Source organism: Punica granatum, chromosome 4 (assembly GCF_007655135.1).
Source record: "Punica granatum isolate Tunisia-2019 chromosome 4, ASM765513v2, whole genome shotgun sequence".
NCBI classification, from domain to species: domain Eukaryota; kingdom Viridiplantae; phylum Streptophyta; class Magnoliopsida; order Myrtales; family Lythraceae; genus Punica; species Punica granatum.
In genome coordinates this window covers 36,036,605-36,051,455 of record NC_045130.1, presented here as the reverse complement: position 1 = coordinate 36,051,455, position 14,851 = coordinate 36,036,605, and the positions used below count along the sequence as shown (strand labels likewise).

Genomic DNA, 14,851 nt, shown 5'->3' with positions numbered 1-14,851 from the left:
CGAGAAATTGTTATCTTCAAAGTAAAAAACCATAGTAGTATGAACTGGGAAAAGGTGGGCAACAGCAATAACGGCCTTGTCGTCAAAGCTGTGCTACCTAATGTAGGGTTTCGTGATTGAACTGAGAATATAAACTGAAGGCAATGGTCAAAAAAAAAAAATTACAAAAGCCTCTCTTATGATTTGAGGTCATGACAAATTGCACCATATACTTTTGTTATGAACAATTAATCTTCCCGTGGTGTACTCCGTTAGCAATAGGGAGTTATGAAGTTAATTTTTTTCATTTTTAATCCTCAATTTTTAACATTTTAATCATTTTAGTTCTAAATCTTTTTTCTTTTATCATTTTTATTCTCAACTTTTCATTTTTTTTCATTTTAGTCCTAGAAAAAAAATTGAAAGGAAAGGAGGCAACCCCAGTCGATTCGAGGGTTGGGGCCGCCAATTGACGACCCCAACCCCTCCACCGAGGTCGTCGGTACCCACGGAGGACATTGGCAATCTCCGTGGGTACCGGCAACCTCGGTGGAAGGATTGGGGTCGCCGATTGGCGGCCCCGACCCCTTCTTCCCTTTCGATTTTCTTTTTAGGACTAAAATGAAAAAAAATTAAAAGTTGAGGATAGAAATTATAAAAGAAAAAAGATTTAGAACCAAAATGATTAAAAGGCTAAAAATTGAGAATTAAAAATGAAAAAAAAAAACCAACGTCATAATCTCCCATGGCTAACGGAGTACTCCGCACGGAGATTAATTATCCCTAATAAAAGCACATTGCGCAATTTATCTCGACCCCAAATCACGATGATATTTTTGCACTTTTCTCCAAAAAAGAACCAAAGGCACAATATAGTTCATGGAAGCTGGCAAGGCTTGAGCTCAGACCCGAAGAGCACCCTTCTAGCACATATGTATTAAGAAAAATGCATAGAAGAAATTCAAATCTAAGAATTGAGATAACCAAATCACATGGAAGTGCTCTTAGAACCACTAAACAACCACTTACAACAGTAACCTAGATGAATCAGAGATGAGTTATCAGATTATCTTACGGGAACCAGCCACCGATTAGAAACCAAGTGATCTTGGACCTTTACATGCTACCTTCGGCAATAACTTTGAAGAAGTAGAGATGAGTTAGAAAAATATCTTGCTTTACTGAGATATTCAACAACATTCGATGAGTAACACAAAATGACTAATTAATAGAGGAATGGGTTTTGGTGTAGTGATACAAAGCACCTCCCGAAACCAAGAGGTCATGAGTTCGATCCTTATCAGTAGGACTTATGTACCCCTAAATTTAGATTTATTTCATTGCATTGTATAAGGTCTATGCGTCTCGCTTATTACCGAAAAAATGACTAATTAATAACCTAAATTTTAAAATATGTTAGACCCACAAATATATTAAGTAAAGGTGAGTAATACTCGCCTAATATTTTTCTGATAATTATATAATTTTGAGGTATTATAAAATGACATGGTCAAAGGAATTTAACTGGGGGCGGTCAGGAGGGCCCCATCTATCTCGTGTTGTGGATTCGACACATTACCAATAACAGAGCTTACGAATATTCTCTTCCTTCCAAGAGTGCATTGATAAAACATCATCTGTTTCTGTCCGAAAGCACACACCTGCCGTGTTTCTCCTCTGCTCTCCCATAAGTTTCCCCCGCTTTCGTCCCTGATTGTCTTCGGGTTGCCTTCATTGGAAGGCCGTATTTTCGCCATTGATGGATGCAGATAAAAGCAGGGAAACAGGAAAGGGCATCGAGGAGGAGCAAAAGGCAACAGAAACAGGAAGGACCGGTGACTCCCAGAGCAGCAAAGGGAAGGATCTCGATTTTAGCATGGAGGCAGGGGAGCAATGGAGCTCGGCTTTTACCGATGCTTCCATGGCAGCTAGGCCTCTCAAGAAGATCCGCAGCCCCGAAAGAATAGAGCGCCCGACTCAATCTTCCGCGTTTCCTGCTCTGTCATCGTCCTCTCCTGCCTCGAGATTATCGCTCCCTTTTACGTCTGGTACGTCTCCCCAGCATGTACAATTGCCGCACCAATTCCGAACTTCACCATCGGCGTTTCCTCTGTTCCAACAACAACAACCTCAGAATCCACAGCAGATGATTTCTTTCACTCCCCAGCAGGGGAACATTAACTATCAGCCATTCTTCGGCATGGAACCGGGTTCTCTCCAACAGCAGCAGCTTCTGCGATACTGGAGCAACGCCCTGAACTTAAGCCCGAGAGGAAGTACAGCCTCGGCCACTACAAGCAGGTCGGAACAAGGTTCGAGGCCCCCATTGCAGCCTATTCACACGACAAAGCTCTACCGAGGAGTGAGGCAGCGGCACTGGGGCAAATGGGTGGCCGAGATTCGGCTCCCTCGGAACAGGAACCGGCTCTGGCTCGGAACTTTCGATACAGCAGAAGATGCTGCATTGGCTTATGACCGGGAGGCCTTCAGGCTGAGAGGAGCGAACGCGAAGCTAAACTTCCCCGAACATTTCCGAAATAGAGGACAAGCTGAAGCAGGATCCACAGCTCCGAGTTTCACCTCGCCCTCGCCCCCAACCCTGGGTCCTATACCGAATTCTGAAGAAGATGGTCGCAGCAAGGAGTCAGGAGCTGGACCAAGCGTGGAAGTCGTGGAGTCCACTTCTAGATCAGGAGGAGGGGAAGGGGGAACGGGTTCGAGACCACGGGAAGCGGCGTGGGAGGAAATGGCGGAGGCTTGGTGTAACGCGATTTCGGCTGGATGGGGCCCTGGAAGTCCAGTTTGGGACGATTTGGATACAGCCAATAGTTTCCTATTGCAGTCCCACCTCCGTCCCAGAAACCCGAACCAGGAGCCTTCGAAGAGCTCTGACGTTCACAAGGAGGAGGAAAGCTCAAGCTCAGATTCACCATCTCGTTCCGGTCCAGCATAGACTTCATCCGGAAGGATCGAGATGATCGAGGTTCTACGTGCCCAAATAATCCTGGTTTCCGTGTGAATAACAGTCAGTTAATATACAGTTAGACCTTAGATCTTTTAACGGGTTGAGGACTCTTTAGGGAAAAAAAACAACCCGTGCCTTCACTTTCATTAGCCTAATTTCTGCTGCAAGAAGGGCTGCACATTTTTTCGACAGTCTTCTTGGCAGGGCTCCTTAATTAGGTAACTCCGATCTATCTTATGGCTGCGATGCGAAGAAGGCGGCATTTTTATGATCTGCTTCTCCCTCAGCTCAATTGATGTACCGGTTGCATCTTCGTTGTGTACCTTAGTTATCTCTGTAATGATCATACCTTATATTAGTAGTGTCCTTTTCTCGTCATCGGAATTATGTACTGTGGATCAAACTTGCACTATCAACTACATGCTACGCCATGGTATAGTTCTAATACTTCAGTCCTTCATTGTTCTAATTCTTTCATTTCTAGAGGTTGAAAGTTCGATACTTCTGTTCGATATTTTTGTGTGACTATCCATATCCATTTATTAACTATTTAAAATTTTTATTTTATTATATTAATTCTGCATTTTCTTTGTAAAACAAAAGTAAAAGAAAGTAGGGAAAAGTGAAAGACAACTTCGGGGAGAGGGACATTTTTTTTTTTCTGTTCATGAGACAAAAATATTGGGTAACTCGTGGATGCACACAACCGATAGTTCCATATGGGAATCTACTATTAGGAAAAGTGGTTTTGTTTCTCCCTTTGTTTTTTTCCCCCTTTCACCTTTAGAAGATATTTTAAAGATAATGACTTGAAATTAATTAAGAGACGTGACGTAGTTGATAAATTATATTTTATATAAGTAATTATTTTTTATTACCAAAGATATTCTTATGTTGCGTTTAGTTTCAAATTATGATTTTAAAATCAGATTTTGAAAAAGAGTGGTATAAATGAGACTCATCCTTTGACTTTGTATAAGATATTTTATTTTGTTATGAGTATAATTAAGTTAAAATATAATTTTAAAATTCTACTTTAAAACCAAACAAGCCATTAGATTTAGTATAAGAAAATAAGAAACATAACAAAGAGGGTATAGATATTTCAGCACGAGAATCGAATCTAAAATTTTTAAATTATCTGATTTTTTTATACATAAGTATTGAATTTTATTGATAGCAAAAGAAGTAAGTACAAACTCAAAATTGCACTCTTTACCAGGTGTTTTTTCTCCATATATATAAGCGGACTTTACCTGTAATAGAGAAATTTGGAACCCATTCAAAGTGCCAACGACTTAACTCGCCAAGTTAAGATGATCTCAATTAGAAATTAGTTTCAGCTAATGAATTAGAATTATATGGGAAAAATCGATAAAAATATAAAATGCAAAGACGAGGTAACACTTGTCCCATCTGCCAAAAAAGAAAAATTGAGAGAATAAAGTGAGCCAAAAATAGGGATATTGCACCAATAGAAATCAATTTAAATAATTCGATACATATTCTCCTTAAATAAAGTCTCGAATTAGATTCTTATGAATGGAAAAAAAATTTACATTAGAAGTGGTTTACCCTTAAATGTTTTTACCTTTAAATAGATCAATCCGGTTTGAACTGATTAATTTAAGACAATTAAATTTTCGAATATCATATTACACTGCTGAAAAGATAGGGATATTGCATGTTAGAATGGGAGAGGTTGGAGAGAAAGGTAGAAAATGTTGACTGCAATAAAAGGGATTGGAGGGGAGGGCGGGGGGCCCAGGGGGAGGCACCGGCCCTGAGATCAGGTCTATCTCTTCTCCTGCAATTTCTTATTCCCGACGGCACTGCGGATATCAGCCATTAGGTGTGGCAGGAAGCATACAATGTGGAAGGTTCATCGGAATATAATCCAACATAGAAGATTTTTCCGTTAACTTTCACGGAACGATGAAACGGCAGCAGGTAATTGCCGCGATTCATCATAAAGATATATAATACGCCAGTACCTCAAAAATCGCTTTGCTACACGAATGGTATTTTTTCATACCTTTGACGTCGTATTGCAATCCTTTAAAGTGGTGTCGGATATATAAATGGCGAGACGAGGAGATGAGGAAAGATACCATTAGCTCGCTTAGTACTACGTTAGCTCTCTTATATCAAATGTAGCAAGAGCCTTGAATTGATCATTCAATTCATAAAAATCTTTCTTTCTTTCTTTTTTTCTGTGTACGATTGTATGTGATGTTAATCCTCAACCAAAAAAAAAAAAAGGTTCGAACGTTTTAGATTTTGAAAAATTTTAAGATTTCAGATTAGTTCAAATATGTCATCCAAATTACCCTAAAAAAAATTTGTTTCGAAATAGATACCTCAACGAGAGAAGGGCATTTAAACAGAGTTTGCATTGGCAGAAAAACCACGTTCGTTGACTAAAATACATAAATATGTCTTTGAAGAGAGAATGACCCGTCCTCGTAGACAACTGAAACATAAAACAAATTATTTCCTAGTCAATATTGATTTGGTGACGAGTCATAAATTGATTTTTTTTAAAAAAAAACTGAGATTTATTATTGCTTCTTTTTCTCTCTCTCTCCTTTTTTTATTAAGAGAGTTTTTCAGATTTCATCCGACTAATTTTATCGTACACATGAATACCTTGCAAATAAGGGATAGATAAGTCCAGTCATTGGTTGTACGGGTGGCTCAATAAAGAATTTTTTTACATAATTTCTGCGTTGATTTGAACCCGAAGGTAATTTAAACTTGAAATTATGCAATGAAGTCGCACTTTTTAACCGGCAATCTTATTGAGTTTGTTATTGCTTATCATATATTAAGCTCATTTACAAACCTTGGGGAGGTGGCAGGATATTCAAGTGACATTCCCAAAATAAAGCTGAACAAAAATTCAGGGATAAAACAAGAGAGAAAGGGCCTAGCTGCTTGTAGATTGTCTAGGCTTATGGTAACCTCATACCGGTTTGGAACAGTCAAATGAGACAGCGACCGTAGGGGTGTAATCGAGCCAAGCCAAGCCGAGCCAGAACTCAAGGGGCTGGAAGCTCGGCTCGAAAGTGAAAGCCCGGGCTCGAGCTTGGCTCGAGTTCGATCGAGCCTAGAGAGGCGAGCTCGAGCTCGCCTCCTTAAGGCCAGGCTCAATAAGCTCGATGGGCTCGAGCTCGGCTCTTCAAGGCCGGGCTCAATAGGCTCGATGGGCTCGAGCTCGACTCAGGCTCGTCTTTTGGCAGCAAAAATCTGCTTTACATGGCCTCAGCCCATTCAGTTTGGCTTGAATTGTAGAAAATTTTAATAAAATAAAAAAATAATAATAATAATTTCAAGACGTTCGCTAACAAACATATGACAGCAGTTCTCGGCAGTAGGACCTCAATCACAAATATTTAGATGGTCATAACCATTTCCAGAATATATCAATGACAAAATTTCGAACGGATCGAATATCCAATACTTCAACAGCCGATGAGGAGGAGCTTCAGTAGAGCGATCCTAATGGACAGACCGTTCTTTGCTTGTCTGAAGTAGGCTGCCCTCGGGTCCGCATCTACGTCCACAGTGATCTACCAAAATATCGCAAAACAACACGTCTAAATATATGCATGGAGTATCAATGACCAGAAAGTACGACGTACACTCAAAGGGTCCATTCAGTTTTTCTTTGCATCATACCGATAATATCATGTTCATACACGGCAGTGGAAGAAATCTACACCTAAATGAATGGCAATCCCAGTGCAAGAGTCTGATTTTCTTTCGTACAGAAGACGGGCTAAGTCATAAGCAGTACAGATTACAAAACGAGACAACACAACATTCTTACCTCGTTGAGCCTTGGGAGCGGGTGCGTAACCACCGCATGCTGCTGCATTGCATCGAGAACACCCTTGTCTACGATATACTTGCCCCGAGCCTCCTCATAAAGGTCAGGCCTCTCCGTGAATCGTTCCCGTTGAATTCGAGTTTGATAAACAACATCACACTTAGACGCCACCTCAAGTAGGTCGGAGCTCTATTCCCATTCCACTCCCATTGATGTCAAATAATCTTTTATATCATCCTAAACAAGAATACATCATGACTTCGTAAACCATGAAATGATCATTCTAAATCTGTTGTGGACAATAGAAGGAAGACCCTTGAATGATTGAGGGCCGATGAACTCAAGGAGAATAGTTGTATACTTCTGAACTTCATTTTGACAACATCGGGAGAGACGAAATATATCTTTACATCCTTGTAATTGGAAAGCAAATAGGCGAGCGAGCAGACTGTCCTACCATTAGCAAGATCTCCTACCAGTGTGACTTTAATACCATCTAGTTTCCCCATCTCCCTTTCAATTGTGTACACATCTAGCAGAGCCTGATTCACAAGTTCATAATCAGAAGCAAGATTTGAGATAGAGGGCGAAAGAAGTTCATACATATATTTCATTCAAACACAATGGATCAAGCAAAGTTGGTCATCACAACTGAGAGAAACTAACTCGTCACATGTACAAAAGCACTTCATCAATTGGCAAACAAAATAATGAGTGCCTTCTTCCGAGCACCAAATGTTGCAGACATATGCTGAAAAGTAATTTGGAGAGTAATCTTCACGGCATGGTACCTCCTTATGAAACATATTTCACGTGGAAAGAAATGAAATTTTACCTGAGTTGGATGCTGCCCAGGAGTCAGGACCATCCCCTGCATTGATAATCGGGATTCCAGCAGTTGCCGCTGCTCGTTTGGCAACATCGCTTTCAAAATGCCGGATGACAATGATATCGGAGTATCCCTCCACGGATCTCTTATTGTATCTGTCAATCTTGCTCAGTGGCAAGGACCCATGTAGGAATTTAAATGAAAATATTCTAGTTCCAGCAGCACAGCAGATCGTGCACATGGATGAGAACTCTTCACGACATGAGCGACAGCAAGCGGCTAGGGTTCAGGACTTGGGAGATCGGAGACGTGCGACTGCGAGCGGCTGCAAGAAAGGAAGGGAAAGAGATGGACTGAAGTTGAACTTGAACGAAGGAATTACGAAAGTTGGGGCTTGGAAAGTTTTTCAATTTTTTTAAAAAAATATTTATATAAATATACTATATACTCAGGCTCGATGAGGCTGGCGAGCCACTCGAGCTGAGCACACCCATGCTTGAGCTCTGCTCGTGAGACTGTTAGGTTCGGCACGAGATCGATAAGACCGAGCCGACCTCGAACTTTTACCGAGCCGAGCCCGAACAGTTTACGAGCTATATCGTCTCGCTTGCACCCCTAAGCTACAGTTCAGAATTCAGATAAAGTCCATACGATCAGCAGAGTTCCGAGTGCTATGTTGTTAGGCACATGATGGGCTGTTGTTCTTATATGGCAAACCATATGGAATATGTTTTCGCGCGAAGAGTGTTATTGTCACGCATAACGAATGCAATTGCATCATAGAATTTCCCGTGCTATAGTACAGCTTCACATGTTTGGGCCCACGGCCCATCTCTCCACTAGAAGAAGGCTGTCTATTGGGCCCGGCCCATGATTCACTTGGAAGGCTCTGGAGCTGAATCGGACCGGGTGGGGTCCATGCCCGTTCATATAATCAAGAGGAATCCTTAACTCGGACAGTAATTGGTTGCGACAAGTCCACGTGGCAGACAGGTCAGCTCCCTCTTCCGACGGTCCCCCTTATCCCCCTCCCTCCATTAAAGACTTTGCATGAACACTCGCAAGCTGAATCGACCCTTCAGTCATGGCGCTCCGGGCAGCTCTCTCACTTCCCTCGGCCTTATCAGTACATAAAGAAGTAAAGCTTCTACCTTTACTGATCTTTTTTTGCCCGTTCCTTCTTTCTCTCTGATGGGTCTCTCTCTCATTTCTATGCTGACTCTTGTGAGTCCATTGCACTGACAGGGGAAGGCTTCTGTTTCGTTCAGAGAATCGATTCACTTTGTATCCACTGCCACGGCTAAGGTAATACATTCCTGTCTCATGAATTTTCTGCAATTTGGAGAATGGAGAGGACCCTCCTCTGATAGAAGTGCATAAGCTTGATACCTGAAATGCCGGCTAACAGAAATCTTGAACATGCCATGTTTTGATTTAGCCAAAGTTGGTGGCTTTGTAAAATGCCTAGGTAGGCTCCGATCGAGGTTTGTCTGAGCTGAAATCACATGAATTTTGCCGCTTTGCTGTCGATTTTTTAGATTTGTTGCGATGTCCTCTGAACTGATTGCGGCTAAGACTGTGTGCTTCATTGCAGGATTGTCGCAAAAGGGACTTATCCGTCGGAACGATCAGAGCACAAACTGCTACAGCAGCCCCTTCGGTCGATGAGGCCACTTCACAGCAGAAGAAGACTCTTAGGAAGGGTACAGTGATCGTTACTGGAGCCTCTTCCGGTCTGGGCCTGGCCACGGCGAAGGCCTTGGCTGATACCGGAGAATGGCACGTGATAATGGCTTGCAGGAACTTTCTCAAGGCTGAGAAGGCAGCTAAATCAGTTGGCATCGTGAAGGAGAACTACACTGTGATGCACCTGGACCTTGCCTCACTCGATAGTATCCGGCAATTCGCAGATACTTTCCGACGCTCAGGGAGGCCGCTTGATGTGCTCGTGTGTAATGCTGCAGTGTACTTGCCCACTGCGAAGGCACCGACCTTCACGGCTGAAGGGTTTGAGCTCAGCGTCGGGACAAATCACCTGGGCCACTTCCTACTCGCTAGGTTGCTGCTTGATGATTTGAAGCAGTCAGATTTTCGGACGAAGCGGCTCATCATTGTGGGGTCTATTACTGGTATGCTCCCCCATGGTTAAGACAAATTTATAGTTTACTTTTCAACTATAGATGTCCCATGTGGTCCTTATATGTGGTCTTAAATTACTGCTAATTACACTTGGATGCGACATAACGGATGCTTGTTGGTTTTCATTCATAATGCTGGTTTCAGGGAACACGAATACCTTAGCAGGCAACGTGCCCCCAAAGGCAAACTTGGGAGACTTGAGGGGACTCTCAGGGGGACTGAATGGAGTGAATAGCTCTCCGATGATTGATGGGGGAGAGTTTGATGGTGCAAAGGCCTACAAAGACAGCAAGGTCTGCAACATGCTCACGATGCAGGAGTTCCATCGGCGATACCATGAGGAGACTGGGATCACCTTCGCATCTCTATACCCAGGTTGCATTGCCACAACGGGGCTGTTCCGGGAGCACATCCCCCTGTTCAGGCTCCTCTTTCCGCCTTTCCAGAAGTACATAACCAAAGGCTATGTTTCCGAGGAGGAAGCAGGGAAAAGACTTGCACAGGTGAGTTTGATGAACTTATATGCAGTTGTCCTCATATAATATGGTGGTATGATTTTGCAATTGCCCGGGAACAAATTTTCGATCTTTGTGATGTTATTCAGGTCGTGAGTGATCCTAGCTTGGAGAAATCGGGGGTTTACTGGAGTTGGAACAACAATTCGTCGTCCTTCGAGAACCAGCTCTCGAAAGAAGCCAGCGATGCTGAGAAGGCGAGGAAGTTATGGGAGGTCAGCGAGAAACTTGTCGGGCTGGCCTAAATGAAACAAATCGGCACTAGACTCCCAAGAGAAGTATTTGTGTGTTGAGACTGGAATCCGATTGTAACAGGAAACAGTGTGAGTGTATCCTCTTGTAGATGTACAAATCTAATACTGAGTGAAATCATATGCCTCTCTTCCTAGTCGATTTTGCTTTTCCCTCCGCTTGTCGGTTTGGCAGACTGAATCGTGTTCTCGGTCCTCACTTAGGATTCCGTCACCCCGTGCATTCAGCTCGAATGTCCGGATGCTAACTAGTAAAGATTATGGAAAATTTCTGATGCGATGCATTTGCTCTACTAGTCCCAGGTTGAACATACAAAATGGTGCAGGTAGGGTTGATGCCTTGGGATATCCGCTCGCTCCCATTAATCATGGTCTCAAGTAGACTGAAGTCAACAAACATCAGAGTCTCTTTTTCTAAACCATTAGGTACGATTATAAAATTATTGGTCTTGGCATTATTATGTGGCGACTTAACTTCTTACGACACTCGACTAATTAAGAAAAAATATCAGGAAAAACGTAATCTCTCAGCATGCGCTGTCGGTATAAGTACGAGGAATGGGCTGCGTCTTTCTCGTATCGTTTTCTTCCTCGAAGCCTCTCTCTCTCTCTCTCTCTCTCTCTCTCCCCGTCTCTTCCCTTGTGTTACCGTCTGAAAATGGAGCAAATCAAGCACGCACATGTAGAGGTAAGAGGAGTGAAGATCCATGTAGCTGAACTTGGAACAGGTAACTCCCCAGATCTCACTGCTCATTCGATCAAATCAATGACTTAAAGTCGACGAAGGAATTGATGCCGTAAACTAGAAAACATGAATCGTGTTGCAGGTCCTAAGGTGGTCCTGTTCTTGCACGGCTTCCCGGAGATATGGTACACTTGGAGGCACCAGATGATCGGAGTTTCGGGGGCTGGGTACCGCGCCATCGCCATTGACTTCAGGGGCTATGGCCTCTCTGACCAACCTGCCGAGCCCGAGAAGGCCGACTTCGTAGATCTTGTCGAGGACGTTGTTGAGCTGCTCGACTCACTCTCCATCTCCAAGGTATTACTATTACAAGTTGTTATATCCTCAGACTAATCATATGACCAAATTTCTCCAGAAATTAGAAGGGAAAAAAAAAAGAAAAAAGAAAAAAGAAACTCATCTCCCCCCCCCCCCCAAAAAAAAATCATGTTTCTTACCATGTTTCTAAAAACATGGGGTTCCCGTTCTTGTCTCGACTAGAAGGGAATAATTTACTTGATCCTCTCAGAACCAAAGGAAGAATATGCCATGACCGATGCAAGTCCTTGTGCTATTTTATAAAATCTATTATAAAATCTCCTGGTTAAGTGGAAATTAAAATAAGACAATTTAACCCAAAAAAAATAAATATATATATATATATATATATATATATATGACCATTTGTCAATTATTCTCTGGATTTTCACTTGGTCAAGTGTATGAACATGGAAGAAAGTTAAAAAGAAGCTCGGGACTGTTTGATGGAGAGAAAGTGATTTTGATCGTTTTTATTGGGACTTCCTAAATACGTACATGTAACACGAAAATGTACGTTTCGCGGAGAACAGGCATTCCTTGTCGCGAAGGACTTCGGAGCCCTACCCGCGTACGTAGTTGCCGTGACAAACCCTGAGAGGGTGTTGGGTGTCATCACAATGGGTGTCCCCTTCATACTTCCGGGCCCCGCCGCTGTTCGAGCGGACCTCCTTCCCAGTGGCTTCTACATGTCAAGATGGCGGGTAAGATCTGCTTTTTCAGATTCATTGGTAAGTTTTTAAGCCAATGAATGAGTGAGTGTTTCAAATAGTATCAATTTAGTTTTACTTTGGTATCGGGATCTACGAATTCCCAGGAGCCGGGGCGAGCCGAAGCAGATTTTGGCCGTTTAGACGTTAAGGCGGTGATACGAAACATTTACATCCTCTTCTCAAGAAGCGAAATCCCCGTGGCAAGGGATGACCAGGAGGTTATGGACATAGTCGACAACTCCACTCCTCTACCCCCATGGTTCACTGAGGAAGATCTCGCAGTTTATGCATCTCTATACGAGAAGTCGGGATTTCGCCTTCCACTGCAGGTCCCATACAGGTAAACTGGAAACCCCAAGGAAGACGAAAACTGACACAAAAATATAAACTACAACATTCTTCGTAGGGTCCTTTCGAACTGTACGTACTAATTGCCCTTTACAGCCAAGGCCAAACCACAGGATGCTGTCAACCATAGTCGAGTATTACCCGGAAGTCCCGCAAAAATCATCGTGATTTCTGATCATCAATCTTGACCGTTCACCGCATGTGCACCGGACAGCAGTTCATTAGAAGAATATAGTAACTGATCAAACCTCTTCTTTCAAATGCAGGACCATAGCAAGAGAATATGCCGTAACTGATCCAAAGGTCACAGCTCCAGCACTCCTAATAATGGGGGAGAAGGACTATGTCCTGAAATTCCCGGGCATAGAAGAGTATATACGGAGCGGACAAGTGAAGCATTTTGTGCCGAACCTGGACACCATCTTCGTGCCGGAAGGGAGCCATTTCATTCACGAACAACTACCCCAGCACGTGAACGAGCTCATCCTTGGCTTTCTTAACAAACAGGAAGTCTGACGAAGGGGACTTTACCGCCGATATCAACCAAGGCAAGAAGCAGATTGAACATCTTAACAATAAGCCTTTCTTGCCTTCTGCTCCTATGCCGTGCTTATGCTTTGTGCTAAGTCCGTTTAACTTTTATTCACAACGCTATATCATAAGCTAATACGATGCTCAAGACAGAAATGCATCAAAGATCACGTAATTTCTCATTCCACTCTGTTCCCTTGCCGTTCTACCATGACAAGCGAGTTTTATTCTTAACTGCACAATGCACACAGACAATTTACAAGTCCTACTTTCCTAATTGTTTTGCTAAAGCATCCTCTCTATTCTCTGATTCTACACCAACCTGTAAACATACATCATAAATCTACTCATTTTTAAAGTTCATAAGCAGGAAAGTGGGCTCCCAAGGGCTCTTCCATGTCCAAAAACAGATATGCCATACCTCCAATCCCTTCAAAAAGAGAGTAGGGACGATCACCTCGATGCATCTGTCCTTTGGCCATGAGCTGATGACCTCTATCGAGAAGAAAGCAAGCAAAGGCTTTGGCCCTATATAAATACTCTGGATTGCCCGTAACTCGATAAAGTGACAGAAAAACGTATGCATTTCCACTTATTCCATGGCAAATTCCAACCCGTTTTAAAAGCCCCTGCTTCCACACTACCTCTGCAGCATCGGCCGCAGCTTGTAGGAATTCCTTGTCTCTAAAAACCTGATTTTGGCAAGTCATTATTAAAAGTGATCAGCAGAAATACATTATATATAATGTCTTCTAATGCAAAGATCACTGTAAGTTTGATTTAGTCGGTTTTGCCTTCGCCTTTGACCAGCTGATCTAATGGGTTGAACATATTAGATGGTGGCATTGTAATGTATCAGTACTCTATATACCTCTCACATGAGGAATCTAAAAATGATGAGGACTCACGTCATGGAATATTGGAATTTATTAAATGAGGAGAAAGATGAGTACACGTGGTCAAGCAGTGGTGCAAAATAGTGAAAGACAACCAGCCACCAATTCTGAAAGATTTTAGCATGACAGACGAGGGGAATTTAATGCATGGACTGAGTATTATCCAATCCTACCTTTGCCGCTTTTACTAGGGTGAGGGCAATCCCAGGCGCTCCATGGCACCAATGGACGAGAATGTCCCTACTCCTATCTTCCTCGGTCGCAGGATAATTTCCACTGGGAAATCGATTCTTAATCATGTATCTGAGAGTGCCTTTTACATCTTCAACCTCATCTGCTTTCAAGTCCATGTCCATTAACACATGCATGATACCAGCCAATCCATGGGCCGCACCCCAGTACTTCTCCCCGTACCAGTCAAACATCAGAGGGGAGCTTCCTCTCCTAGCTAATGATCTCCCATTTTTGATAATTTCACTGACAACTTCCCGCTACGTATTTAACAAAAACCAAAGGATGTTAATATTTATAGAAAGAAAATACTGACAGCCCAATGTTAAGGGCAGAGTTTTTACCATGCTTGAGGAAGGAACGATATTTTCACCAAGATGTTTGTTTAGAAACAAGCAAGCCCACAAGTACCCGACTCTTCCATAAAGTAACTCATCGGGGAGATTTCTTGACAGCTTGATCTGTTCAATGAATCCAGATCAGCATTGGAAGAAAGTAGAGATAAACTATCATCAATGAAATAGCAAGAACCAAGGACAGGAAAGAAATAGTTGGCTAACCCTTTGGAATTGGTTCAGAT

The 14,851-nt window shown here is 42.6% G+C and overlaps 4 protein-coding genes and 1 pseudogene across 4 annotated transcripts in view; 3 read left to right on the top strand and 2 right to left on the bottom strand.

Moving 5' to 3' along the window:
* The first annotated feature begins 1,610 nt into the window (after positions 1-1,610).
* On the top strand, positions 1,611-3,360 carry LOC116202811 (ethylene-responsive transcription factor ERF054-like). Its single transcript, XM_031534431.1, has one exon. It carries the CDS (start codon positions 1,739-1,741, stop codon positions 2,930-2,932), a length of 1,194 nt encoding a protein of 397 aa, XP_031390291.1. The 5' UTR covers positions 1,611-1,738; the 3' UTR covers positions 2,933-3,360.
* A 2,937-nt stretch (positions 3,361-6,297) lies between these two features.
* LOC116205674 lies at positions 6,298-7,989 on the bottom strand (annotated as a pseudogene).
* A 606-nt stretch (positions 7,990-8,595) lies between these two features.
* LOC116204500 (protochlorophyllide reductase) lies at positions 8,596-10,664 on the top strand. Its single transcript, XM_031536618.1, has 5 exons — positions 8,596-8,743; positions 8,851-8,910; positions 9,200-9,734; positions 9,889-10,247; positions 10,349-10,664. Exons 1-5 carry the CDS (start codon positions 8,690-8,692, stop codon positions 10,502-10,504), a joined length of 1,164 nt encoding a protein of 387 aa, XP_031392478.1. The 5' UTR covers positions 8,596-8,689; the 3' UTR covers positions 10,505-10,664.
* Positions 10,665-11,067: 403 nt separating this feature from the next.
* Positions 11,068-13,331, top strand: LOC116204501 (bifunctional epoxide hydrolase 2-like). The gene is made up of 5 exons (XM_031536619.1): positions 11,068-11,238; positions 11,338-11,552; positions 12,086-12,256; positions 12,370-12,605; positions 12,880-13,331. Exons 1-5 carry the CDS (start codon positions 11,169-11,171, stop codon positions 13,127-13,129), a joined length of 942 nt encoding a protein of 313 aa, XP_031392479.1. The 5' UTR covers positions 11,068-11,168; the 3' UTR covers positions 13,130-13,331.
* The window catches only part of LOC116204499 (lanC-like protein GCL2), a 2,883-nt gene continuing 1,332 nt past the window's right edge, over positions 13,301-14,851 (bottom strand). Inside the window, exons 3-6 of the mRNA XM_031536617.1 lie at positions 14,832-14,851; positions 14,616-14,732; positions 14,214-14,531; positions 13,301-13,836 (exon numbers count right to left, since the gene is read on the bottom strand). The exon at positions 14,832-14,851 is cut by the window's right edge and continues 92 nt beyond it. Of these exons, the coding sequence (XP_031392477.1) occupies positions 13,498-13,836; positions 14,214-14,531; positions 14,616-14,732; positions 14,832-14,851 (794 nt within the window). The 3' untranslated portion in view covers positions 13,301-13,497. The remainder of the gene's footprint in view (positions 13,837-14,213; positions 14,532-14,615; positions 14,733-14,831) is intronic.